This window comes from Oncorhynchus mykiss, chromosome 1 (genome assembly GCF_013265735.2).
Source record: "Oncorhynchus mykiss isolate Arlee chromosome 1, USDA_OmykA_1.1, whole genome shotgun sequence".
Classification (NCBI taxonomy): Eukaryota; Metazoa; Chordata; class Actinopteri; order Salmoniformes; family Salmonidae; genus Oncorhynchus; species Oncorhynchus mykiss.
In genome coordinates, this window is record NC_048565.1 from 44,845,504 (window position 1) to 44,871,049 (window position 25,546).

At 41.6% G+C, this 25,546-nt stretch overlaps 1 protein-coding gene and 1 non-coding gene across 4 annotated transcripts in view; both read left to right on the top strand.

Moving 5' to 3' along the window:
• The first annotated feature begins 11,404 nt into the window (after positions 1 to 11,404).
• The window catches only part of vac14 (vac14 homolog (S. cerevisiae)), a 30,051-nt gene continuing 15,909 nt past the window's right edge, over positions 11,405 to 25,546 (top strand). The window contains exons 1-11 of one of the 3 annotated variants that reach the window (XM_036978252.1): positions 11,405 to 11,687; positions 11,823 to 11,904; positions 13,816 to 13,966; positions 14,219 to 14,386; positions 14,458 to 14,520; positions 14,718 to 14,825; positions 15,093 to 15,202; positions 15,313 to 15,434; positions 17,401 to 17,538; positions 17,766 to 17,909; positions 23,964 to 24,027. In XM_036978252.1, the coding sequence (XP_036834147.1) occupies positions 11,831 to 11,904; positions 13,816 to 13,966; positions 14,219 to 14,386; positions 14,458 to 14,520; positions 14,718 to 14,825; positions 15,093 to 15,202; positions 15,313 to 15,434; positions 17,401 to 17,538; positions 17,766 to 17,909; positions 23,964 to 24,027 (1,142 nt within the window). In that variant the 5' untranslated portion in view covers positions 11,405 to 11,687; positions 11,823 to 11,830. Of the gene's footprint in view, positions 11,688 to 11,772; positions 11,905 to 12,586; positions 13,064 to 13,815; positions 13,967 to 14,218; positions 14,387 to 14,457; positions 14,521 to 14,717; positions 14,826 to 15,092; positions 15,203 to 15,312; positions 15,435 to 17,400; positions 17,539 to 17,765; positions 17,910 to 23,963; positions 24,028 to 25,546 lie in introns of those variants that run through there. The other 2 variants (XM_036978250.1, XM_036978246.1) reach the window with 2 other exon arrangements.
• Positions 23,567 to 23,637, top strand: trnag-gcc. The gene has a single exon. It is a non-coding gene; the product is annotated as a tRNA-Gly (tRNA).

The following is a 25,546-nucleotide window of genomic DNA, read 5'->3' on the forward strand; positions in this document are numbered from 1 at the left end:
TTCAAGTATTTTTCACTTACGATGCTAAACCATGTTTGCACAGTGCAGCCGGTATGGTGAGAACTCGATCTTTTGGTATGACGATAAGAGCGCTTATTTAATAAGCCACGCTTCAGTGGGCAGAACTAGGCATGTTGCGCTTGGATACATTTTAATATGGTAAAAAGTCTCTCGATTTACTATGGGTCCGCCGTGGTTCTGTGTAGCCTAGTTATGCTAATATATTTGAGACCAGTGTATTGCAGTTCATTTAGTCTTTGACTTAATAAGGCATATATCTTTGAGTAATGAACAGGGAAAATACAACGAGTCCCAGACAGTTTGCAATAGAACATACTAGAGGGGGCATCGATTACTACCCATATTATTGGGATCATTCGATGACCACCAGTGTTTGGAATACATTGAGCTCGTTCACAAAACAGACCATGGGACGCCTTTTCAGGTCCGCGGTGGGTCTGTGTAAATTATGCGATTAATATGGACACAGGTTTATAGCGGTGAATGTCATCTATTACTTTGCTGTTATAGTATTTATAAGTAGTAGCCATATAACAAACAACCAGGAAAACGAATTGTTTTCACTTTATGATAGAACATTCAGATTGTTCTGCCTGACGGTGGCGCTCTTTACCTGATTTGTTAGGATTTTCTTGTGATCACAACAAAACGACTTATTTTGCTCAAATAGAGATAATTAAATTGTGTTTTCTTTGAAAAGATGAGCCTGGCTGAGAATAGAACATTCCGTTTTCTCCCTGAGTGTAGCGGTGTTGGCTGCAATTGTTTGGATTATCTAGTGACCAGAACAAAACTACTTACAGTATTTTACTCAACTAGAGATTTAAATAAATGGTGTAAATAGATGGGCCTGCCTGACATGAAAAATACACAAAGGAGAAAGGATCCAGAGACACCGGGTCTTTCTCCCCCTCAAGTCACTCACTGCCCACATCCAAAAACTTGAATACCATTACTTACCATGACGTCTTTATGAAAAGCCATCTCTATAGTCATTGTGGATATTGTCAGAGTTTGCTGGCCATTTATACTGGTGTTGCTCTTTGCATATTATTGAAATGGTAAATAAAGGAAGACTATGCTTTCATTTTCAATTAAGACACAATGAAGACATTGTTCGAGATTGAATGTATGCTTTTATATGGTCTTTATATCTGTATTACAGCAAGTCAAATAAAGATTTGTGCAAACTGGAAGTGTGACTTCTTTCCCCAATGATTTCCTACGGCTGAAGTATTTAGTCAGTGATCAGTTATTCCATACTGAGGCTAGATATGGCTGAATGTGTCACGATTGTCGAAATAACATTCGGACCAAGGCGCAGCGTAATCTGGGTTCCACATGTTTATTTGAGTGAAACGTACAAAAACAATAAAATAATAAATGAAACGTGAAGTAAATGCAGTGCTCACAGGCAACAACACAAAAACAAGATCCCACAAAACACAGTGGGGAAATGGCTGCCTAAATATGATCCCCAATCAGAGACAACGATAAACAGCTGCCTCTGATTGGGAACCATACCGGGCCAACATAGAAACAAACAACCTAGATAGGAACACCCCCCCTAGTCACACCCGACCTAACCAAAATAGAGAATAAGAAGGCTCTCTATGGTCAGAGCGTGACAGAATGGCAACACCACACACTTCTGCAATGCAACTAATTAATCTCATGATATGACTGTTCAGTCTGAATATTCCATTAATGAAAATATGGATTTATTGGCTGAGTGAAGGATTTATTAAACCTTCAAAAAAAAAGGCACACACACCTAAACAATAAAGCAAATAAAAAATAAATAAAGTAATTGACAGGAAAGTAATTTACTACATCAATTATAGCCACATCCTTTGTTTGCTTAACTGGGGGAATGGGATGGTGAAATGGTTTACAATAGGCTGGGTGGGGCTCAAGAGGCGGAATGCGCCCCTATGGGGCGACAGGGTAGCCTAGTGGTTAGAGCGTTGGACTAGTAACCGGAAGGTTGCAGGTTCAAACCTGTGAGCTGACAAGGTAAAAATCTGTCGTTCTGCCCATGAACAGGCAGTTAACCCACTGTTCCTAGGCCGTCATTGAAAATAAGAATTTGTTCTTAACTGACTTGCCTAGTTAAATAAATAAAAATAACTGTTCCCCCGATGGGCCCTGGTCAGCATTAGTGCCCATTTGGGACACATTACATCTGTAGGTGAAGTTAACTGAAATCAATGGCTGAATACCAATTGTCCATCCCTCTCCTCATGGAGAGCATTGGTTTGAGCTACCATTGTTAAATCTCTGAGATGAGAAGAATTGTGCAGGGCCACACTTTGGGAGAAAGACAATGGATATGCAGCCAATGTTAATGGGCATAGGTTAATTATAGACTTTAAAGTAACAGGTAGGTAGGGCCTTGCGAAAGTATTCGGCCCCCTTGAACTTTGCGACCTTTTCAGGCTTCAAACAAGAAGAACAACATGAAGAATCAACAACAAGTGGGACACAATCATGAAGACGACATTTATTGGATATTTCAAACTTTTTTAACAAATCAAAAACTGAAAAATTGGGCGTGCAAAATTATTCAGCCCCCTTAAGTTAATACTTTGTAGCGCCACCTTTTACTGCGATTACAGCTGTAAGTCGCTTGGGGTATGTCTCTATCAGTTTTGCACATCGAGAGACTGAAATTTTTTCCCATTCCTACTTGCAAAACAGCTCGAGCTCAGTGAGGTTGGATGGAGAGCATTTGTGAACAGCAGTTTTCAGTTCTTTCCACAGATTCTCGATTGGATTCAGGTCTGGACTTTGACTTGGCCATTCTAACACCTGGATATGTTTATTTTTGAACCATTCCATTGTAGATTTTGCTTTATCTTTTGGATCATTGTCTTGTTGGAAGACAAATCTCCGTCCCAGTCTCAGGTCTTTTGCAGACTCCATCAGGTTTTCTTCCAGAATGGTCCTGTATTTGGCTCCATCCATCTTCCCATCAATTTTAACCATCTTCCCTGTCCCTGCTGAAGAAAAGCAGGCCCAAACCATGATGCTGCCACCACCATGTTTGACAGTGGGTATGGTGTGTTGAGGGTGATGAGCTGTGTTGCTTTTACGCCAAACATAACGTTTTGCATTGTTGCCAAAAAGTTCAATTTTGGTTTCATCTGACCAGAGCACCTTCTTCCACATGTTTGGTGTGTCTCCCAGGTGGCTTGTGGCAAACTTTAAATGACACTTTTTATGGATATCTTTAAGAAATGTCTTTCTTCTTGCCACTCTTCCATAAAGGCCAGATTTGTGCAATATACGACTGATTGTTGTCCTATGGACAGAGTCTCCCACCTCAGCTGTAGATCTCTGCAGTTCATCCAGAGTGATCATGGGCCTCTTGGCTGCATCTCTGATCAGTCTTCTCCTTGTATGAGCTGAAAGTTTAGAGGGACGGCCAGGTCTTGGTAGATTTGCAGTGGTCTGATACTCCTTCCATTTCAATATTATCGCTTGCACAGTGCTCCTTGGGATGTTTAAAGCTTGGGAAATCTTTTTGTATCCAAATCCGGCTTTAAACTTCTTCACAACAGTATCTCGGACCTGCCTGGTGTGTTCCTTGTCCTTCATGATGCTCTCTGCGCTTTTAACAGACCTCTGAGACTATCACAGTGCAGGTGCATTTATACGGAGACTTGATTACACACAGGTGGATTGTATTTATCATCATTAGTCATTTAGGTCAACATTGGATCATTCAGAGATCCTCACTGAACTTCTGGAGAGAGTTTGCTGCACTGAAAGTAAAGGGGCTGAATAATTTTGCACGCCCAATTTTTCAGTTTTTGATTTGTTAAAAAAGTTTGAAATATCCAATAAATGTCGTTCCACTTCATGATTGTGTCCCACTTGTTGTTGATTCTTCACAAAAAAATACAGTTTTATATCTTTATGTTTGAAGCCTGAAATGTGGCAAAAGGTCGCAAAGTTCAAGGGGGCCGAATACTTTCGCAAGGCACTGTATGTACATTGTCTTTCTCCCAAAGTCCTCAGTTGCGGTCCAAGAGCCTCAGGCCCTCTGGAAAAGATGAGGGCTAGTGAGAGCATGGCACCACATGCACCACATGCACTGGGGGTAGAGTCATCAAGTGTTGCTGTGGATGATGGATAATCTGACTAATACACACACACACACACACACACACACACACACACACACTTGACCTCACTGTGATACTGTAGGCCTACTTATGTTACTTTTCTGAGTCAAATCTGGTAGCATTAAATGTGTTAACCATGGTGGCCAGCATTGTAAATAAAGAGATGTGCAGAAAGATAATCAGCCTGTCTGTGGATCATTTCCCCTTAATGTATTTAAGTCAGCAAGGTCCATCTTTTCAAAGAAACAACATTTAATTAAATCTGTATTTGAGTAAAATAAAGAGTCTATTGCTTCAGCCCTGGTCTAGTTTTCACTTCTTTACCTGGGAAATAACCAACAACCATGGATAACCACAATGAGAATAAGGTGAGGAAAGAGTCCGTCAGCCAGGCCCATCTTTTTAAAGAAACACCATTTACTTATATTTCTGTTGAGTTCTGGTCACAAGATATTCCAGAAAATTGCGGTAAACAGCGCCACACTTAGGCAGAAAACGGAATGTTCTATTCTCAGCCAGGCCCATTTTTTTCAAAGAAAGCACAATATTGTCTCTATTTGACCAAAATAAGTAGTTTTGTTGTGATCACAAGAAAATCATAAAATTCAAGTAAAGAGAGCCACAGTCAGGCAGACAAATCTGAATGTTCTATCATAAAGTGAGAACAATTAGTTTCCCTGGTAGATATGGCTGCTTATTACAAATACTATAAACAGTAAATTAATAGATTACATTCACTGCTATAAATCTGTCTCCAACATCTGCTGAGCACAAACTTGAAAGTTGTGAAAATTCTGTGCAACTTCTGGCACGCGTTTACTGTGAACACTGAGGCTGTACCAGCTTTAAGTTTGTTTTAACACACTGGCTATTTGATCATAATGTAAAAGTCTAAATATATAAAATCCATCCCATAACATTTTAACATGGAAAAATATGTTATATTGTTCAGCCTACAGTAGCAGCCAATGTGTGGTGTTCAATGTAGGCCTACATTTCAAATCAAATCGTTATTGGTCACATACACATATTTGGCAGATGTTATTGGGGAGTAGCGAAATGCTTGTGTTCCTAATTCCAACAGTGCAGTAGTATCTAGCAATTCACACAAATCTAAAAGTAAAGGAATGGAATTAAATATATAAATAGCATCCACCACCCTCTGAAGAGCCATGCAGTTGCAGCGGTGCAGTACCAGCCCGAAAGCCCAACAGGATGCTCTCAATTGTGCATCTGTAAAAGTTTGTGAGGGTCTTAGGGGCAAAGACAAATTTATTTAGCCTCGAGGTTAAAAGCACACTGTCTGTGTTTGAACCATTTCAGATTGTCAGTGATGTGTACACCGAGGAACTTGAAGCTTTCCACCTTCTCCACTGCAGTCCAGAGGTGTGCTCCCTCTGCTGTTTCCTGAAGTCCACGATCAGCTCCTTCGTTTTGTTGATGTTGAGGGAGAGGTTATTTTCCTGGCACCACTCCGCCAGGGCCCTCATCTCCTCCCTATATTCTGTCTTGTTGTTGTTAATCAAGCCTACTACTGTTGTGTCGTCCGCAAACTGGAGGCGTGCGTGGCTCCGCAGTCATGGGTGAACAGGGAGTACAGGAGGGGGCTGAGCACAAACCCTTGTGGAGCCCCTGTGTTGAGGATCAGCGAAGTAGAGGTGTTGTTTTCTACCTTGGTTAAATGTGGTGGTTAGCGTTTCCAGTTTTGCACGAATGCTGCCACCTAGCTACGGTTTCTGGTTTGGATAGGTTTTAATAGTCACAATGGGAACAACATCCCCTATACACTTCCTGATGAATTCAGTCACAGTGTCCGTGTACATGTCAATGTTATTCTCAGAGGCAACCCAGAACATATCCCAGTCCGGGTGATCAAAACAATCTTGAAGCATAGATTCCGATTGGTCAGACCAGCGTTGAATAGAACTTAGCATGGGTACTTCCGGTTTGAGTTTCTGCCTATAGAAAGGGAGAAGTTAAATGGAGTCGTGATCTGATTTGCCAAAGGGAGGGCCTTGTAGGCATCCTGGAATGGGACATAGCACTGGTTGAGCGTTTTCCAGCGTTGGTACTACAGTCAAATGTGTTGATATAACTTTGGTCGTGTTTTCCTCAAATTTGCTTTGTTAAAATTCCCAGCTACAATAAATGCGGCCTCAGGATACAGTTGAAGTTTAAATGTATTTGGTTAAGGTATATGTAAACTCAGTTTAACAATTCCTGACATTTAATCCTTGTAAAAATTCCCTGTCTTAGGTCAGTTAGGATCACCACTTTATTTTAAGAATGTGAAATGTCAGAATAATAGTAGAGAAAATGATTTATTTCAGCTTTTATTTCTTTCATCACATTCCCAGTGGGTCAGACGTTTACATACACTCAATTAGTATTTGGTAGCGTTGCCTTTAAATTGTTTGACTTGGGTCAAATGTTTCGGGTAACCTTCCACAAGCTTCCCACAATAAGTTGGGTGAATTTTGGCCCATTCCTCCTGACAAAGATGGTGTAACTGAGTCAGGTTTGTAGGCCTCCTTGTTCGCACACACTTTTTCAGTTCTGCCCACAAATTTTCTATAGTGTTGAGATCAGGGCTTTGTGATGGCCACTCCAATACCTTGCCTTTGTTGTCCTTAAGCCATTTTACCACAACATTGGAAGTATGCTTGGGGTCATTGTCCATTTGGAAGACCCATTTGCGACCAAGCTTTAACTTCCTGACTGATGTATTGAGATGTTGCTTCAATATATCTACATAATTTTCCTCCCTCATGCAGCCATCTATTTTGTGAAGTGCACCAGTCCCCCCTGCAGCAAAGCACTCCCACAACATGATGCTGCCACCCCCGTGCTTCACAGTTGGGATGGTGTTCTTCAGCTTGAAAGCCTCCCCCTTTTTTCTCCAAACATAACGATGGTCATTATGGCCAAACTGTTCCAGTTTTGTTTCATCAGACCAGAGAATTTCTCCAGAAAGTACAATCTTTGTCCCCATGTGCAGTTTCAAACTGTAGTCTGGCTTTTTTAATGGAGGTTTTGGAGCAGTCAATCAAATGTATTTATAAAGCCCTTCTTACATCAGCTGATGTCACAAAGTGCTGTACATAAATCCAGCCTAAAACCCCAAACAACAAGCATGCAGGTGTAGAAGCACAGTGGCTAGGAAAAACTCCCTAGAAAGGCCAGAACCTAGGAAGAAACCTAGAGAGGAACCAAGCTATGAGGGGTGGCCAGTCCTCTTCTGGCTGTGTCGGGTAGAGATTATAACAGAACATGGCCAAGATGTTCAAATGTGGTTGTAGAGGGTGCAACAGGTCAGCACCTCAGAAATAAATGTCAGTTGGCTTTCCATTCAGAGTATTCAGAGTATCTCTACCGCTCCTGCTGTCTCTAGAGAGTTGAAACCAGCAGGTGTGTGACAGGTAGCACGTCCGGTGGACAGGTCAGGGTTCTGTAGCCACAGGCAGAATACTTGAAACTGGAGCAGCAGCACGAGCAGGTGGACTGGGGTCAGCAAGGAGTCATCAGGCCAGGTAGTCCTGAGGCATGGTCCTAGAGCTCAGGTCCTAAGAAAGAAAGAAAGACACCGGATAGACAGGAGCAATACTCCAAACTATTGCAGCATAAATACTGGAGGCTGAGACAGGAGGGTTCGGTAGACACTGTGGCCCCATCAGACGATACCCCCGGACAGGGCCAAACAGGCAGGATTATAACCCAGTGCAGTGGCTTCTTTCTTGCCGAGCGGCCTTTCAGATTATGTAGATATAGACTTGTTTTACTGCGGATATAGATACTTTTGTACTGGTTTCCTCCAGCATCTTCACAAGGTCCTTTGGTGTTGTTCTGGGATTGAACTGCACTCTTCACACCAAAGTATGTTCATCTCTAGGAGACAGAACTCGTCTCCTTCCTGAGCAGTATGACAGCTGCGTGGTCCCATGGCATTTATACTTGCGTACTATTGTTTGTACAGATGAAGGGTGGTACCTTCAGGCATTTGGAAATTGCTCCCAAGGATGAACCAGACCTGTGGAGGTCTACAATTTTGTTTGAGGTCTGGTCCGATTTCTTTAGATTTTCCCATGAGTTTGAAGGTAGGCCTTGAAATACATCCACAGGTACACCTCCAATTGACTCAAATGATGTCAATTAGCCTATCAGAAGCTTCTAAAGCCATGACATAATTTTCTGGAATTTTCCAAGCTGTTTAAAGGCACAGTGAACTTAGTGTATGTAAACTTCTGACCCACTGGAATTGTGATACAGTGAATTATAAGTGAAATAATCCCCCTGTAAACAATTGTTTGAAAAATGACTTGTGTCATGTACAAAGTAGATGTCTTAACCCGACTTCCCAAAACTATAGTTTGTTATCACGAAATGTGTGTTGTGGTTGAAAAACTAGTTTTATTGACCAACCTAAGTGTATGGAAACTTCCGACTTCAACTGTATGTGGTTTCCAGTTTGCACTAAGCCCAGTGTAGTTCCTTGAGGGCCGTCGTGGTATCGGATTGAGGGGGAATATACACGGCTGTGACTATAACCGAAGAGAATCATCTTGGGAGGTAATACGGTCAGCATTTGTTTGTGAGGTATTCTAGGTCGGGTGAACAATAGGACTTGAGTTTTTGTACGTTATCACAATCACACCATGAGTAGTTAATCATGAAACATACATAGACCACCACCTTTTTTCTTCCTGGAGAGTTCTTTCTTCCTGCCTGCACGATGTACTGAGAACCCAGCTGGCTGTATAGACGGGGACAGTATATCCGGAGAGATCCATGATTCCGTGAAACAGAATGTTACAGTCACCGATGTCTTTCTGGAAGGAGATCCTCACCCTGAGCTCATCTACTTTATTGTCCAGAGACTGAACATTAGCGAGTAATATACTCTGAAGTGGTTGATGGTGTGCCCACCTCCTCAGACTAGAAGTCCACTCAGAATACCTTTTCTCCGCTGGCGGTGTCATGGAACATCCAGTTCGTTTGCCCTGGGGGTACGAACAAAGTATCGAATGCGGGAAAGTCGTATCCCTGGTTGTAATGCTGGTGAGTTACCGCCGCTCTGATATCTAAAAGTTATTTCCGGCTGTATGTAACACAAAAACGTTCTGGGCTAATAATGTAAAAAATAACACACAAAAAAGATAAATACTGCAAAGTTTCTTAGGAGCTAGAAGCGGAGCTGCCTTGTGTCGGTACCATCTTAACATTTCATGAGACTTTTGAAAGAAAAAAAACATGTAGGGCTTGACATGAACCTATTTACCCACTTGTCTTTCAGACAAGGAGGTGACTGAAAATGTTTGATTCAAGAAGCCACTTTACAAAATAAAATGCATAATTATTCCCATACCATTATTACAGAGAATCAGACAAATTATGCTACCCTCTGCCTATTGGCTACGTAGCTTATTCAAGCCTCATAACACAATGCTGCCCCTTTAAGACAAAAAACAAACAAAACATACTGTCTTTTCAAAGATGTCTAGAAATGCACCTGTTTTGTGCTCTTGCAAGAAGCAATGACTCCCCCATTGCTGACTACAAATGATATATAACTGGGTTAATAAGTAACTAATTAGCAAAGGATATGTACAAATGTGCACATGTCGCTACGGCTTTGATCTCAAAACAAGCACATCTACTCACAACTGCTCATTCTGTAAACAGTCCAGTTCAAAATAAATGTCTCTCACCCATGTATGGCAATGGTCTATTTGCATATAGGCATACTGCAGGTCTGATTGGTTATGGCGCAGTGGTCTGTGCAGAGTACAGGGCCTGAGTCGTGCGTGCCTGTCAATGCGCACTAGAATCATACTACGATGCGTAATGCCTACAACACAACCTATTTCATAGTTAGTTTTGCATACTAAGTCTTGCATAGTTCGTTTTGTTTCTGTATGTTGCATTGAAAGCGGCCAATGTGTTGATTCGATCGACAATTTCAACCAGTAAAGGGAAACGTTGATAGTTAGTGTTCTAGAAAATTGAGTGAAGTTCAATCTCGTGCTTCTCTACGTGGAATTGATAGTTATTCTGCACCGCAGTCCCGGGGGAGCTAGTTTAGAGGGAACATTGCCTCCTGGGGGTTCACCACCACAGGTGATGTACGGAAACTTTAATATATGCACTTAGTATAGGAGGCCAGACAGTGCATCCTTGTGGGCAATGAAAGACTAATTGTTCAATTGCACAGGTGCTTAATAGTAGTCAATCAACATGATAGTAATGGCTTTTCCACACATGACATATGGTTGCATAATTAAAAGGAGGGATTCATACAATTAAGAACATTAATTCCAACACAGAACTATTCTAGTTCTATTGGTCTACTGACAGCAAAAAAACGTACATTTGTCACAGGTCTCCATAGTAGCCCACAGCACATTTTCAGCTGCGTTTGTCGGGGGATATCAACTTTGGTGGATAAAGTACGCAATTGTCACACTTGAGTAAAAGTAAAGATCCCTTAGTAGTAAATGATTCAAGTTCACATGAAAGTCACCCAGTAAAATACAATTGAGTTAAAGTATAAAATTATTTGGTTTTAAATATACTTGGTATCAAAAGTAAACGTAATTGCTACAATATTTTTAAGTATCAATTATTTAAAATTCCTTATATTAAGCTAACCAGACAGAACCATTTTTTTTTTTTTAAACGGATACCCAGGTGCACATTCCAACAGACATAATTTACAAACGAAGCGTTTGTGTTTAGTGAGTCCGCCAGATCAGAGGTAGTAGAGATGACCACGGATGTTCTGTCGATTTGTGTGTGATTTGGACCATTTTCCTGTCCTACTAATTATTTAAAATGTAATGGCTACTTTAGGGTGTCAGGGAAAGTATATTTATTTAAAGTACTTTACACCACTGGATATCAAACACTTGCACTGTGTGACATGAGTCGAGCAAATACTGTCAACAATCCCATATATAACGATCCCATGTTAAAATTCAGGCAAATAATAATCTCTCCAAGAAAAAACGAAAACGTCCATCGCGGACACAGCAGAAAATGACCACGAGGACCAAAAATATCTAGTAAATGTCACATCCATTAACCTTCAGAACATGTACAATGTTCATGCAACATTTAATTGATAAGGCGATATAAAAGTTCGTAATTGTTAATATAAGCATAACATTATCAACACAACAAGTTGAACTTGAGAGCCATCGGTTATTGCAATCTCGTTTTTATTAACTTTAAAAAAGGTCAAAGTAACAATTTCCTGTCTGAAGAAGACCAAAAAAACCGTAGCATCATCAATCACACTCAACTCATCGAAAGGACAAGACCGGTGATTACCAGACCTATAGCTGATTGCCTGTATGAAAAAAAAAACAGCTGTTTAAAAGTCACCTGAGCGAATAGGCCTACCTCCTAGCACCCCCTAGTGGCTCTTTCCCGACATATGCTTTCCTCCATTTTGATGAACATTTCAGGTGTTAGCCAACCTCCTGCATAACTCATTTTGTATTGAAACGCTGTTATCCATCGTAAATTGGGCATCAAACTGTAAGTGCTTTATTAGTATTTTCTCGAGCAGTTTGTGTGTTTAAAAAAAGAAGCGAGCATTAGAGTTGTATCGTTTTGTCCGTAGGTTTCCTTATGCAGGGGGAAAATTGAGAACGTCAATTACTTTTCTCTCAGTTTATCTCATGTCAAAAGAAGTCCTGCATGTGGTCCGTACCTGCACAAAAAACAACTTGTGGGGGACATATTTTAACACGAGGTAAGCAGAAAGGAACTTACTTTTTTTGCTTTTTATTTTCAGTTGATTTTAGTAAATACTTTCTTACCTGCATTGTTGGTTAAGGGCTTGTAAGTAACGTTAAGCAGTTCACTGTAAGGGTTACACCTGTTGTATTCGGCGCATGTGACATAACATTTGATTTGACATCGCTGAGAAATTGCATGGGTCACCAGACCCAGGTGTGGAAATTGTGTAATTATACATTGCATGAACGTTAATTAAAAAAATCCGACTGTATACGGACCAAACATTCGACAAAATTGAAAATTAACTTCCGGCAACGTTGGTGTGTAAATACAAGCATTGCTAAAAGCAGCTAGCCTACGCATTTCTGCAACAGTGATACTTTATTTCCCACAAGTGATGCCCCATTCCAAATGGTAATTTAAAAAAATTCAATTTTTACATGTGCGTTATGTAGACGTCATTCTGGCGGTGCATTCATTGCGGTTGAACGTTTGCTACGTTCCCGAACGGTTTGTACTGAACGACACATTTCCCCCAAAACGCTTCTGTTTGGGCGTAACTTGCAGCAATTAGTGACGTTTTTAAATGACAGCGGTGCACTTTTAAATCAAGCCCAACCCCTCCCCGTTTTTCAGCTGATCTTTAGCACGTTTCCGTTTAATTGAACGTTCCACTACTTTTTTTCGTGCTGAACCCAGCCTTGATGTTAAAGCTCCCCACCTCTCGCGTTCATTTGCACGTGACGTTCAAAACAGATCTTCAGATCGGTGCTTGACTAACCGCCCTTCAAGGAAGTCATGTGAGCCAGGAAATATGGCTACATGAGCAAGTCTATTAGGAACGATTGCTGCATATTATCAATAGGTATCTTTGCGACGATCATCTTGCCACGCTCCGTCGTGACAGGTTATCCCAGGCTTCGAAGTCTGCTATTCCCAGGTTTGGTATCGGGGTTGTTTTCTGTAAGGGATTTGCGTCGTTATTGGAATAGTTTAGGGCGAGTTTATGAAACAACGTTCCCCTTATCATTAACCGAACTGTCAAGTTCCCCACTAAAGCCTCTGAAAATGAACACCGAGAAAGACTTCTCGCCTTTGACCCCAAATATTGTCAGAGCACTCAACGACAAACTGTACGAGAAGAGGAAGGTTGCTGCTCTAGAGATTGAAAAGTGAGTCGTTCTTGCACATCATTCTGGTGAAAGTATTTTGTTTCGTGTTTGTAGGGGATAATATATAGCCTTCCAAAATGACTACTCGTCTGTCTCATGCCTGTGCATGACTGGCAGCGTTTGTAAGAGTCGGCTAGTGATAATGGTTTGTACGGTAATGTGACCATCACTTCACACACTCCATATAATTTCAAGTAAACTGGGTTTGCACATGGTAAGCAATCTCCTGAGAAACCATGTGAAATGTGTCCCACTGCCTTCAAATTATCATTTGAAATGTTCTGTATTTTGAAAGTTGAGGCCTTTAAGTGAAATTAAATTAGGACGCCTGCTTTCTTTCAGGCACATGATACTGACTTGTTCTTGTATTTCTATTCTTGGGACATGTAAGATGCATCATGTGACACTAAAGTTAAAATGGGAAAGGATTATAGAGCATTAGGTGGTCCTGCCACAGGCCCCTGATTGGGTTATGTTGCTGCATTGTATGATAAGTTGATGGCTGGAGACAGACTGTGGGCAGGCTTTGTTCTAGCCAAGTAATAACACTCTTGATTAAACTCATCAACGCCTTTTTATGAGTAAGCCAAGTTGATCAGTGGAGGCTAATGTGTTGGTCCAAATGCTGCATTGCACACCATGTGTATCCCCAAGATTGAACACTACTCTGATTTTCGTGTGTCTTATCTTGCTAGACATTTGTTTCTTTTATGTTCATGAACATAATCTTTCTCTGTTGCCTTAATCCACAGACTGGTGAGGGAGTTTGTGGCTCAGAACAACTCTACCCAGATTAGACATGTTATCCAGATACTGGCCTCAGAGTTCGCCCTGTCCCAGCACCCTCACAGCCGCAAAGGAGGCCTCATCGGCCTGGCAGCATGCTCCATTGCCCTGGGAAAGGTAAAGCCTCTGGGCACCCATACACAGATCTGTAATACATTGTACATTACGCAGGGTTGTTTTGCTGTTTGCTGTTTCATTCTTGTTTTTTTTTATGCCTTTGTTAACCCCATTCCAGCAAGTTACATGTTTGTAAGCGTGTCAGCATGTCATGTAAATGCATCTACTTAATATACATGTTTGAGAAGACTGCATTTAAGTAATTTAAAAAAAAGTTGAGATTGCATCCCTAATGTTTGGTGCGTCTTGCAGGACTCTGGGCTGTACCTGAAGGAGCTTATCGAGCCTGTACTCACCTGCTTTAATGATTCAGACAGCAGACTGCGGTACTATGCCTGTGAGGCGCTCTACAACATAGTAAAAGTGGCCAGGGGAGCTGTGTTACCCCACTTCAACGTGCTCTTCGACGGCCTCAGCAAGGTAACCAGAGTCTTAATTCTCAGAAGACATGTCTTAAGGCTACCTCTGATGTTGTGTGCTCTCTACTCCAGCTTGCTGCAGATCCTGACCCCAATGTGAAGAGTGGCTCTGAACTCCTTGACAGACTGTTGAAGGTGAGATTCCAGTAAAAACCATGTTGAGACATTTCCTGGAAGTTTAATGTCAGTTTAGAAGGGGCTTTGGCTAGATGAGGTGGTTAATGATTGGTTAATAGCTGAAGTGACAAACAGTTATACATGAACGGCAGCTAAGGTAAGAGACGAGTTCGGTCATGAACCCCCAAAACAATGACCCTTCTCTGCTTTCACAGGACATTGTGACGGAGAGTAACAAGTTTGACCTGGTGGCGTTTGTCCCCCTGCTGCGTGAGAGAATCTACTCCAATAACCAGTATGCCCGTCAATTCATCATATCCTGGGTGAGTACAACCGATTGCCATGTCACATTAAAACTTATGTCATTGATGAGCAGAATAAGACCTGTTTCTATACTTTTACAGCAATATCATTATTCATCACTCTTTATGAATTAATATCCATTCTTTAATAGCCATTTAAAGGTTGTTAAAAATGAGTTTTTTTGGCTATCCTATAGCCCACCTAAAAGTGTGTTATGAAAAATCTTATACACTGGTAGTTGTATTAATAGCAGCTGAGGTTGTTATTCTGGTTCTCCCTTGCTACAGATATTAGTTCTGGAATCTGTTCCGGACATCAACCTCCTGGACTACCTACCAGAAATCCTTGATGGACTCTTCCAGATCTTAGGGGACAGCAGCAAAGAGATTCGGAGGACGTAAGAACCCTTTATTCCTCTTTTCTCTTCGCACGTCCAAACCCGCTGTTCTCCCCTCCTCAGTCTGCTGTACTCTAGGAAGGAAACTGTGACTGTTTCTTGTCTTTCAGGTGTGAAGTTGTCTTGGGCGAGTTCCTGAAGGAGATCAAGAAGACTCCCTCTAGTGTCAAGTTTGCAGAGATGGCCAACATCCTGGTCATCCATTGCCAGGTTTCTGATGAGTCCAAACTCAGTAAGTTTCACATTGGGATCCATCCATTAAATCTTTGAGTTAAACTGGTAAAGTGGAATTTCAGGAATAGGTCATTAGATTGATGTGTAAGCAACTGTTAGGGTTTAACACTACAACTGCTAGGCCTGGAGGGACTCCCCTTCAAGTTAATGAGCAGTCATTCTGACAGTATAATAAATAGATTTCATATATGCTATCACAAAATTATTTGGGTGTTTTTATGAAGGTCTTAAGTATTATTAAAATACGATTTGTATTTCAGATAACACAATAGCATTTAAATTTGTTGCTGTAGGCTGTATGTCAACCACAAATTCAAGTGTTTAATCACTTTTATTTGTGGAGTGCCTTCGTTACAACCATGAAACAGAAAGCATATGTGTTGGAACACGGTAACAGCTTCTTTTTATAACAATAAAATAGCCCAGCCACAAAAGCACACTGTCAGCATGACAGGCGGTCAAGTGATGACAACATCAGTAGCCTAACTAGGGGTGTGAACTTTTAAACGTTAAGATGAAGTTGGGATTCCCCCCCCACACACACTTATTAAAATCACAGTTCAGTTATCACAAAATAATATTTTCTCTGTTATAGGCTATAAAGGCCTGGGGAATTTGTGTAATTCAAATAAAACCAGAGGAAGAGTTTTGCAAGACGAGACATTGTGAGATTCAGATTACCAAAACATATGAGCATGCTTCTGCCCCTCTCCCTAACTGGCCTGCCTGCTCTGTCTTCACTAATGACTCAAGTGTGTCTTCTGTCTGTTGCGTGTAGAATATCCTAACCTATTCATGGCACGGATGTCTTTGGACCAGTCTTTGCGAGCATGGCGTAGCCTACTCTTTGTTTTTGCCAAAAATTAAATTACAGCAGGCTACCGGTAGCCTTTATCGATAATGCTTTTCAGACATAATGTAATGTGGCCCCTTGAAAGTGCAACCGCATGTTTTTCTGTTAGTGTAGGCTATACCAGGTTGTTTTTAAAAAAAATGCAGAAACACAATCTTATCTGGTGATATGAACTGATATTTTACTTGTCTGTAAAGGAATGCTGTTTTCAAAACGGGACTAAAATCGATCATTAGGCAACCAGAACTGTCAATCAAACAATCGGGAGCTATTGCGTGCAGCCTGCTTGCCTGAGCATTGACCACTCTACTAAAAAAAAGTACTTTAAAGTTTAAATATCGTGACTTACTAAGACATTTAGTAGAAATAAAACACATCTAGCTACCATACCATAAAACAACAAAGCAGCACATCAATTAGCAATGTTTATTGTTAGGGGGAAAAAATACAGAACATTTTATGCCGGAACAGAATTATACTGTCTGAAAAGGCACCAGACCTGATGTGGTACTTTTTTTTTGTCCGAAAAGTTATCAATTGTCTCTATTGACATGTTACTGTAGCTGTGTTCTATGTCTGTAAAGGGTTGCGGTAGATAACTTAATTGCCCTCCCCAAGCGGTAATGCTTGTGTAATTGGACCATTATTCTGCATTGTAAATTGACAGGGAATTTTATAATTGTTTCTTACGTGTTTTAATGGAAAACCGATAAACAGCACCATAGATGGTAGTTGGACTTAGTGTGTGTAAGAGGAACCCAGCATTGAGTTTTCATCACACTATAACCATCACAGGGTTAGTGTGACTCATTAGCCAATGGGGAAATGAGAACTGATCTGCTCTAATGCTGCAATGACATCTGATATTAATGGCATTGCTTTGACTATCTTCTCTTTTTAAATTGACTGTTTAATTTATGTTTTTCTTATCCATTATACAAAATTATGACTTAGTCACAGTTATCCCTAACAGAATGAAGGTTGAAAGCTCAGGAATGATTTGAAATTCACCTGAAAGTTTAACAAGTTATCACAGAACCATTTCCAAGTTCTCTCTATCTTATCAAAGTCCCCACCCGACCCCAGAATGACTCTCTTTCTGTCCTTCTAGCCAATGACCTAATCCAGTTGACAGCCATGACGTGGATGAGGGAGTTTATCCAGCTGGCAGGGAGGGTGGTCCTGCCCTACTCCTCTGGCATTCTGACTGCTGTCCTGCCTTGCCTGTCCTACGACGACCGCAAAAAGAGTATCCTTCATCATAAGCTTAGTATAGAAACATCATGGTGTCAGATGGAATGTATAACTTGATGTTAGCAAAGAATGGTAACAATTAGGCCTTTATCACAGATCAACGTGGTTGTGTATTGTACTGTATGATAGGAGTAGCACGAGCAAGTGCTTATAAAATCTGGTCACCAGATGGCGCCATAGCTCTGTTTTGGGAGGTTTGTGTCCTTCATCGATCCTGTCCAGGCACCAAAGAAGCTGCCAGTGCCTGTAACCACAGCCTGATGAAGCTGGTGACCCCTGAAGATGATGAGGATGAAGAAGAAACTGGAAGCGGTGACAGCCAACCCAGAGAAGACAGCCCGCCAAAGACAGAGGGGGACACTAACGGTAAGTTACCACTTGATGCTTCGTTTTAAGTTGTCCAAATTGGCCTACATGACAAGGATGGTTGTAAATTCCAAGGTGAACAGGGAGGAGTCCTGTTATTGTTTACAGCACTTTGCTGTGATTCAATTTGAAAAAGGCGATTAAAAAAAAAATATATATATATTTATTTTTATTTGTATATTATTTTTTAACCTTAGGTCTGGGCCAGTGTCAACATGTTGACCTTTTTCCTCTTCTGATCACCCTGCTCATAGTCAATTTTGTAGTCATTCTTCTAGAATTGAAAAAGTACTGAAGTTTCAAATACCGTGCAACAGTAGTTAAAAAAAAAAATGCAGTATTCACACAGAAATTGAGCCTACGCGTTGATTGGTGCTGTTCTTTTTCTTCCTGCGTGATTGAGCCGCCCCCTGCTGTTTTAATAGCAGGGGGTGGCGCTCGGGGGTTGTAAGTGAGAAAGACACAGAGGAGAACTGACTAGGGTTGTGACGGTCCTGTTGTAAAATCTTAAATGCCTTCGCCTGCCGTTTTTCCTCTGAGCAATGCACCAAATCCTCTACTACAACTGCTCCCCGGACCCCGTAGTATTGTCGTCCTCTGCTCTGACCTCAGAAGACTGAGGGACATTTAGCTCTTTCAGAAAGTTTTCATACCCCTTATTCCACAATTTGTTACAGCCTGGTTTCAAAATGGATGACATTTTTTTCCCCCTCACCCATCTCCACACAATACGCCATAATGATAAAGTTAATGCCATGTTTTAAGAAGTTTTGCAAATTTAACTACATATCTCATTTACTTAAGTATTCACACCATACATGTTAGAATTCACTTTGGCAGCGATTACAGTTGATTTTTTTTTTCTCTGAAGAGCTTTGCACACCTGGATTGTACAATATTTGCACATTAATTCTTTTTTTGAGATTCTTCAAGCTCTGTCAAGTGGATTGTTGATCATTGCTAGACAGCCATTTTCAAGTCTTGCCATAGATTTTCAAGCCAATTTAAGTAATAACTTTAACTAGGCCTTTCATGAGCATTCAGTGTCGTCTTGGTAAGCTTCTCCAGTGTATGTTTTCCTTGTGTTTTAGGTTATTGTCCTGCTGAAAGGTACATTTGTCTCCCAGTATCTGTTAAGTAGAATTAACAAGGTTTTCCAGGATTTTGCCTGTGCTTATTGCTTCATTTTGATTTTTTTTTTACCCTAAAAAAACTTCCCTACTTCTTACCAATGACAAGCATACACAAAACATGATGCAGCCACCACACGCTTGAAAATATGAAGAGCGGTACTTGGTGATGTGTTTTGTTGGATTTGTCCCAAACATAACACTTTGAATTCAAAATATAATGTTAATTTCTTTGCCACTTTCTTTGCAGTTTGGCTTTGTTGCCTTATTGCAAACAGGATGCATGTTTTGGAATATTCTGTACAGGCTTCCTTTTCCCTCTTTCATTTTAGGTTGGTATTGTGGAGTAACTACATTGTTGAGCCATCCTCAGTTTTCTCCTATCACAGCCATTAAATTATGTTTTATAGTCACCATTGGCCTCAGTGAAATCTCTGTGCGGTTTCCTTCCTCTCTGGCGACTGAATTGGGAAGGATGCCTGCATCGTTGTAGTGACTGCGTGTATTGATACATCATCCAAAGTGTAATAATTTCACCATGCTCAAAGGGATATTCAATGTCTGTTGTTATTATATATTTATTTTTTCTCCCATTTACCAGTAGGTGCCCTTTGCGAGTAATTGAAAAACCTCCCTGGCCTTTGGTTGAATCTGTTTTGAAATTCAGTGCTCGACTGATATGTGAATTGATTGCCCCTCATCTATCTTCAGAGTTCGTTCTGTTAGGTGACCTAAACTGGGATATGCTTAACACCCCGGTAGTCCTACAATCTAAGCTAGATGCCCTCAATCTCACACAAATCATCAAGGAACCCACCAGGTACCACCCCAAATCCGTAACCATGGGCACCCTCCGATATCATCCTGATCAACTTGCCCTCTAAATACACCTCTGCTGTCTTCAAACAGTATCTCAGCGATCACTGCCTCATAGCCTGCATCCGCTATGGGTCCGCGGTCAAACAACCACCCCTCACCACTGTCAAACTCTCCCTAAAACACTTCTGCGAGCAGGCCTTTCTAATCGACCAGGCCCGGTAATCCTGGAAGGATATTTACCTCATCCCGTCAGTCCAGGATGCCTGGTCGTTCTTTAAAAGTAATTTCTCACCATCTTAAATAAGCATGCACTTTTCAAAAAATGTAGAACTAATAACAGATATAGCCCTTGGTTCACTCCAGACCTGACTGCCCTTGACCAGCACAAAAACATCCTGTCATACTGCAATAGCATCGAATAGCCCCCGCAATATGCAACTGTTCAGGGAAGTCAGGAACCAATACACGCAGTCAGTATTTTTCAAGCAGACATTTGCATCCTGTAGCTCTAACTCCAAAAAAGTTTTGGGACACTGTAAAGTCCATGGAGAACAAGAACACCTCCCAGTGGCCCACTGCACTGAGGTTAGGTAACATGGTCACCACCGATCGAAAATGTCAATAAGCATTTCTCTACTGCTGGCCATGCTTTCCTCCTGGCTACCCCAACCAAGGCCAACAGAAAAGACCGTAATGTGCAGCCGTCTTCATCGACCTGGCCAAGGCTTTCGACTCTGCCAATCACCACATCGTCATCGGCAGACTCAATAGCCTTGGTTTCTCAAATGACTGCCTCGCCTGGTTCACCAGCTACTTCTCAGATAGAGTTCAGTGTGTCAAATCGGAGGGCCTGTTGTCTGGACCTCTGGCAGTCGCTATGGGGGTACCACAGGGCTCAATTCTTGGGCCGACTCCTTTCTCTGTATATATCAATGATGTTGCTCTTGCTGCGGGTGATTCCCTGATCCACCTCTATGCAGACGACACCATTCTGTATACATCTGGCCCTTCTTTGGACACTGTGTTAACTAACCTCCAAACAAGCTTCGATGCCATACAACACTCCTTCCGTGGCCTCCAGCTGCTCCTAAACACTAGTTATACCAAATGCATGCTTTTCAACCGTTTGCTGCCCGCACCCCTCCCTCTTGACTAGCATCACTACTCTGGACGGTTCTGACCTAGAATATGTGGGCTACTACAAATACCTAGTTGTCTGGCTAGACTGCGAACTCTCCTTCCAGACTCAAATTAAACCTCTCCAATCCAAAATCCAATCTAGAATCGGCTTTCTATTTCACAACAAAGCCTCCTTCACTCACGCCGCCAAACTTACCCTAGTAAAACTGACTATCCTACCGATCCTTGACTTCCGCGATGTCATCTACAAAATAGCTTACAACACTCTACTCAGACTGCATCCAATTTGCTATCACAGTGCCATCCGTTATGGTACCAAAGCCACTTATACCACCCACCACTGCGACCTGTATGCTCTAGTCGGCTGGCCCTCGCTACATATTCGTCGCCAGACCCACTGGCTCCAGGTCATCTATAAGTCTATGCTAGGTAAAGCTCCGCCTTATCTCAGTTCACTGGTCACGGTAACACCCAGCACGCGCTCCAGCAGGTGTATCTCACTGGTCATCCCCAAAGCCAACACCTCCTTTGGCTGCCTTTCCTTCCAGTTCTCTGCTGCCAGTGACTTGAACGAATTGCAAAAATCGCTGAAGCTGGAGACTTATATTTCCATCACTAACTTTAAACATCAGTTATCTGAGTAGCTAACCGATCGCTGCAGCTGTACATTGTCCATCTGTAAATAGCCCACCCAATCTACCTCATTCCCATATTGTTTTTATTTACTTTTTCCTCTTTTGCACACCAGTATCTCTACTTGCACATCATCTGCTCATTTATCACTTCAGTGTTAATCTGCTAAATTGTAATTACTTCGCTACTATGGCCTATTTATTGTCTACCTCATCACGTCATTTGCACACACTGTAAATAGACTATTTTTTTATATTGTGTTAGACTGTACGCTTGCTAATTCCATTAATAACTCTGTTTTTGTCGCACTGCTTTGCTTTACCTTAGCCAGGTCGCAGTTGTAAATGAGAACTTGTTCTCAACTAGCTTACAAGGTGAAATAAAAATAAAAAGGACCTTCAAGATAATTGTATGTGTGTGGTACAGAGATGAGGTAGTCATGTGCCTTGCCATAACAAAGGGGTTGAATACTTATTGACCTATTTAAAAAAATATATATATATAATACCACTTTGACATTGGTTATTGTGTGTAGGCCAGTGAAAAAAATATCTAGTTTTAAAATGGGAGTGGCTCCTAATCCGTGCCCGGATATTTTAGTTCTGAGGCTCCGTATCCGTGAGTGTGAAAACTGTCGCGGTATCTCGTGGGAATTTAGGACGTCAGTCAACATGCCGACACCGGATTAGATGCAGCTAGTTAGATCAGAGTTAAAAGCCAAAACGATGATATCCGCAATGTCGCTAAGTAAAAAAACAACCAAAACAGCAATAGCCACTGCAATGTCAAAACATGATTTTGGTACTGAGTTCAGTACCATTTGCATGATTTTGTGGACCCATGACTGATGTATCATCATTTGCTAGCAAGCTATTGTCCAGTACTATCCTGTGTGCATTTCTATGTATGCCTGACTCTCATGCATACTGTCACATATCCTGCCCTATTTATCTGGGTACATTGGCTATTTGGTGTCTTTACATACATACCAATATCGGTCTTTCTGTATTTATTTGCCCAATTTGTTTATGGTTCAAAGTGTTTTCTGTATAGATTGGAGCTAATCATATTGACATACACCCAATAATATCCACATCTGTGACCTTATCAAATTGATCCTTGCTTGTAGCTGTACTACAGAGCTATGCTATCAAAATTGTGCCTCTGTTTAGCCCGATAAGAATTGTATTTGACATAAATCACTGACAGCATTTGGAGTGAATATAGCTTTAGAAATATGTAATATTTCACAATTGTTCCTTGAATGCCTTTTCAATGTTTGGTTTATACAGTATTATCGGAAGGCGGAAGCTCTAAAAAAGGTATTATGCATTGGCTGGGAAACGAACCCGGGCCACCCGGCTCCTGTACAGCAGGCAAGAGTTGTACCACTGAACCACCCATGCTTAGATGGGGATAGGGTGTATCCTGCTCTTTTGAATGAGGCCGAGAGCCACGTCACTAAGGGGTTGGCCGGAGAGGCGGGTGATGAGTCATTCTTCTCCTAATGCGCTCTGAGCCGTACCTTCCCCCGCCTGCACATGTTGATCTGCCCCCTCGCCTGCCAGCTATGGTGAGTGAGGGTAAGTGGCACATGAAGAATGTGCTATGAGCAGCCATCAGCCAGTTATCACATTAAGCTACTGGTAACTAACCCCTCTCCCTGACCAACAGCGGCTCAACAGCAGGAGTATTTTAAGGTACTCATAAAGTCAGTGAGACTCCAGGGGTCTGTTCTCAATGTACCATTGTTATACATGCTCATTCAGTCTGAGTCTCTGTGCTGAGAAAGTCCTCCGTCCTGCTTTGAGACACGCTCAATCACTTGTTTGCTGTGCTCCTCCCCTTCACTCTGGTTGGTGGCCACTCTCCGGCTGGATTATTCTGTGGAATGCAGTTCCTTAAGCCATAAGCAGGGAAGTTCTAGCATGTAAAGCATTGGTGGTTCAGTGGTAGAATTCTCGCCTGCCACGCGGGAGGCCCGGGTTCGATTCCCGGCCAATGCATGCATTTCCTTTTGCGCTGGTAGTGGAATTGTATAAATGGGTTACACATTTGTCATTGCTATGAATTGTACCATGAACATATTCAATTAAAGTTACAATGCATTTCCCCACAGAATTGTCTATTTTTAGCTTGTCCTCTGATGGATTTCCAGTGCACAATATTTGTAGGCTACAGTAAATACATTGCTCTCGATCATTCAATGCGATCACTGGCAACAATCAATGTATAATTTACATGTAGTGGTGCACCCAGTATTAACATTGGCTACTATTTAGCTTGAAAGGGTTTTTTGGTGGCTCTGACTCTAAACAACCTCTGATTTCAGATATGCTCAACGCGTCACAGGAGTCTGTGGGTTTCAGCAACATCTGCTTCTTCACTCCCACAAGGTATGTGCTAAGTGATTTGAATTGTGCAGTTAGTAATTAGCAGAGGTGTGGACTCGTCACATGACTTGGACTCTAGTCCGACTCAAGGTCACAAATTTGACTTCAGACTCGGCTTGATAAATAAAATGGCTTGACTTGGAGCTTCAAGACTCAACTTGAAATTATCTGGTCAGGTTTTGTCACTCATTTTGTGGCTTTCACTCAGCCAGAGACAGCCGCAGCATCGACTTGCAAAAAAAATAAAATTGTGCAACTGATGGGCTAGTTTTCAAAGTGAGGTTTAAACTGAATGGGGGAAAAAAATGTTTTTTAATAGTCTACATATAGCCTACCATTTTATATTTGCTATATTTGCCTATTTATTTATTCAGAGACATCAAATATGCAAAAGGACGCTATACATTTTAGTAATTTAGCAGACACTCTTATCCAGAGTGACTTACAGGAGCAATTAAGGTTAAGTGTCTTGCTCAATGGCACATCGACAGATTGTTCACGTAGGCTGCTCGGAGATTCAAACCAACAACCTTCCAGTTACTCTCTTAACTGCTAGGCTACCTGCCAAGGTGGAATTCTATTACACCGGGCTCCTACGCTCCTCTGATGTGTCAGGGCTTGCAGAAGATAATGGATTTACAAAGGGATACCCAGCCGTGAGATGCCCAGTGACTCAGAACTCCCAAATGAGCTAACTGCCTTTTTATACTCGCTTCAAGGAAAACAGTCCTGCATGAAAGTCCCTGTTCTGATGACTGTGATCTCTCTCCGTTCCCGATGTGAGTAAAGCTTTTAAACAGGTTAACACTTGCAAGTCCGCCAGGCCAGACGGAATACCAGGGCTCGTTCTCAGAGCATGCGTAGACCAGCTGGCAAGTGTCTTCACGGACATTTTCAATCTTATTTATTTAACTATTCAAGTCAGTTAAGAACAAATTCTTAATTACAATGACGGCCTACCCCGGCCAAATCCGGATGATGCTGGGCCAATTGTGCTCCACCCTATGGAACTACCAATCATGGCCGGATGTGAAATAGCCTGGATTCGAACCAGGGACTGTAGTGACGCCTCTTGCACTGAGATGCATTGCCTTAGACAGCTGTGGCACTCGGGAGCAAATGACTGTAGCACTTACATCTGTAATTATAAAGTGCTTTGAAAGGCTGGTCATCACACACACACACACCATCATCCCATACACCCTGGACCTGCTCTAATTTGCGTACTGCCTCAACAGATCCACAGATGATTCAATCTCAATTTTTCCTTAATGTCAACACAAAGCAACCACACTCTTGGCTCCTTTAAAAACCTACTGTAAAATATTGTGTGCTATAGCATGGAAAATAAATAACTGACTCTGGATGGCAACATAAGGTTGGTCCAACATTCAGGCTTTTTCCCTAAAGGTAAATCCGCTTCGTGTTCTGTTTCCTTGCCATGGTACTAATGAGTATCACGATACTGGTCCCGGTCCTAATGTTTATAGACTATAGCTCAGATTTCAACTTGATACTTCCC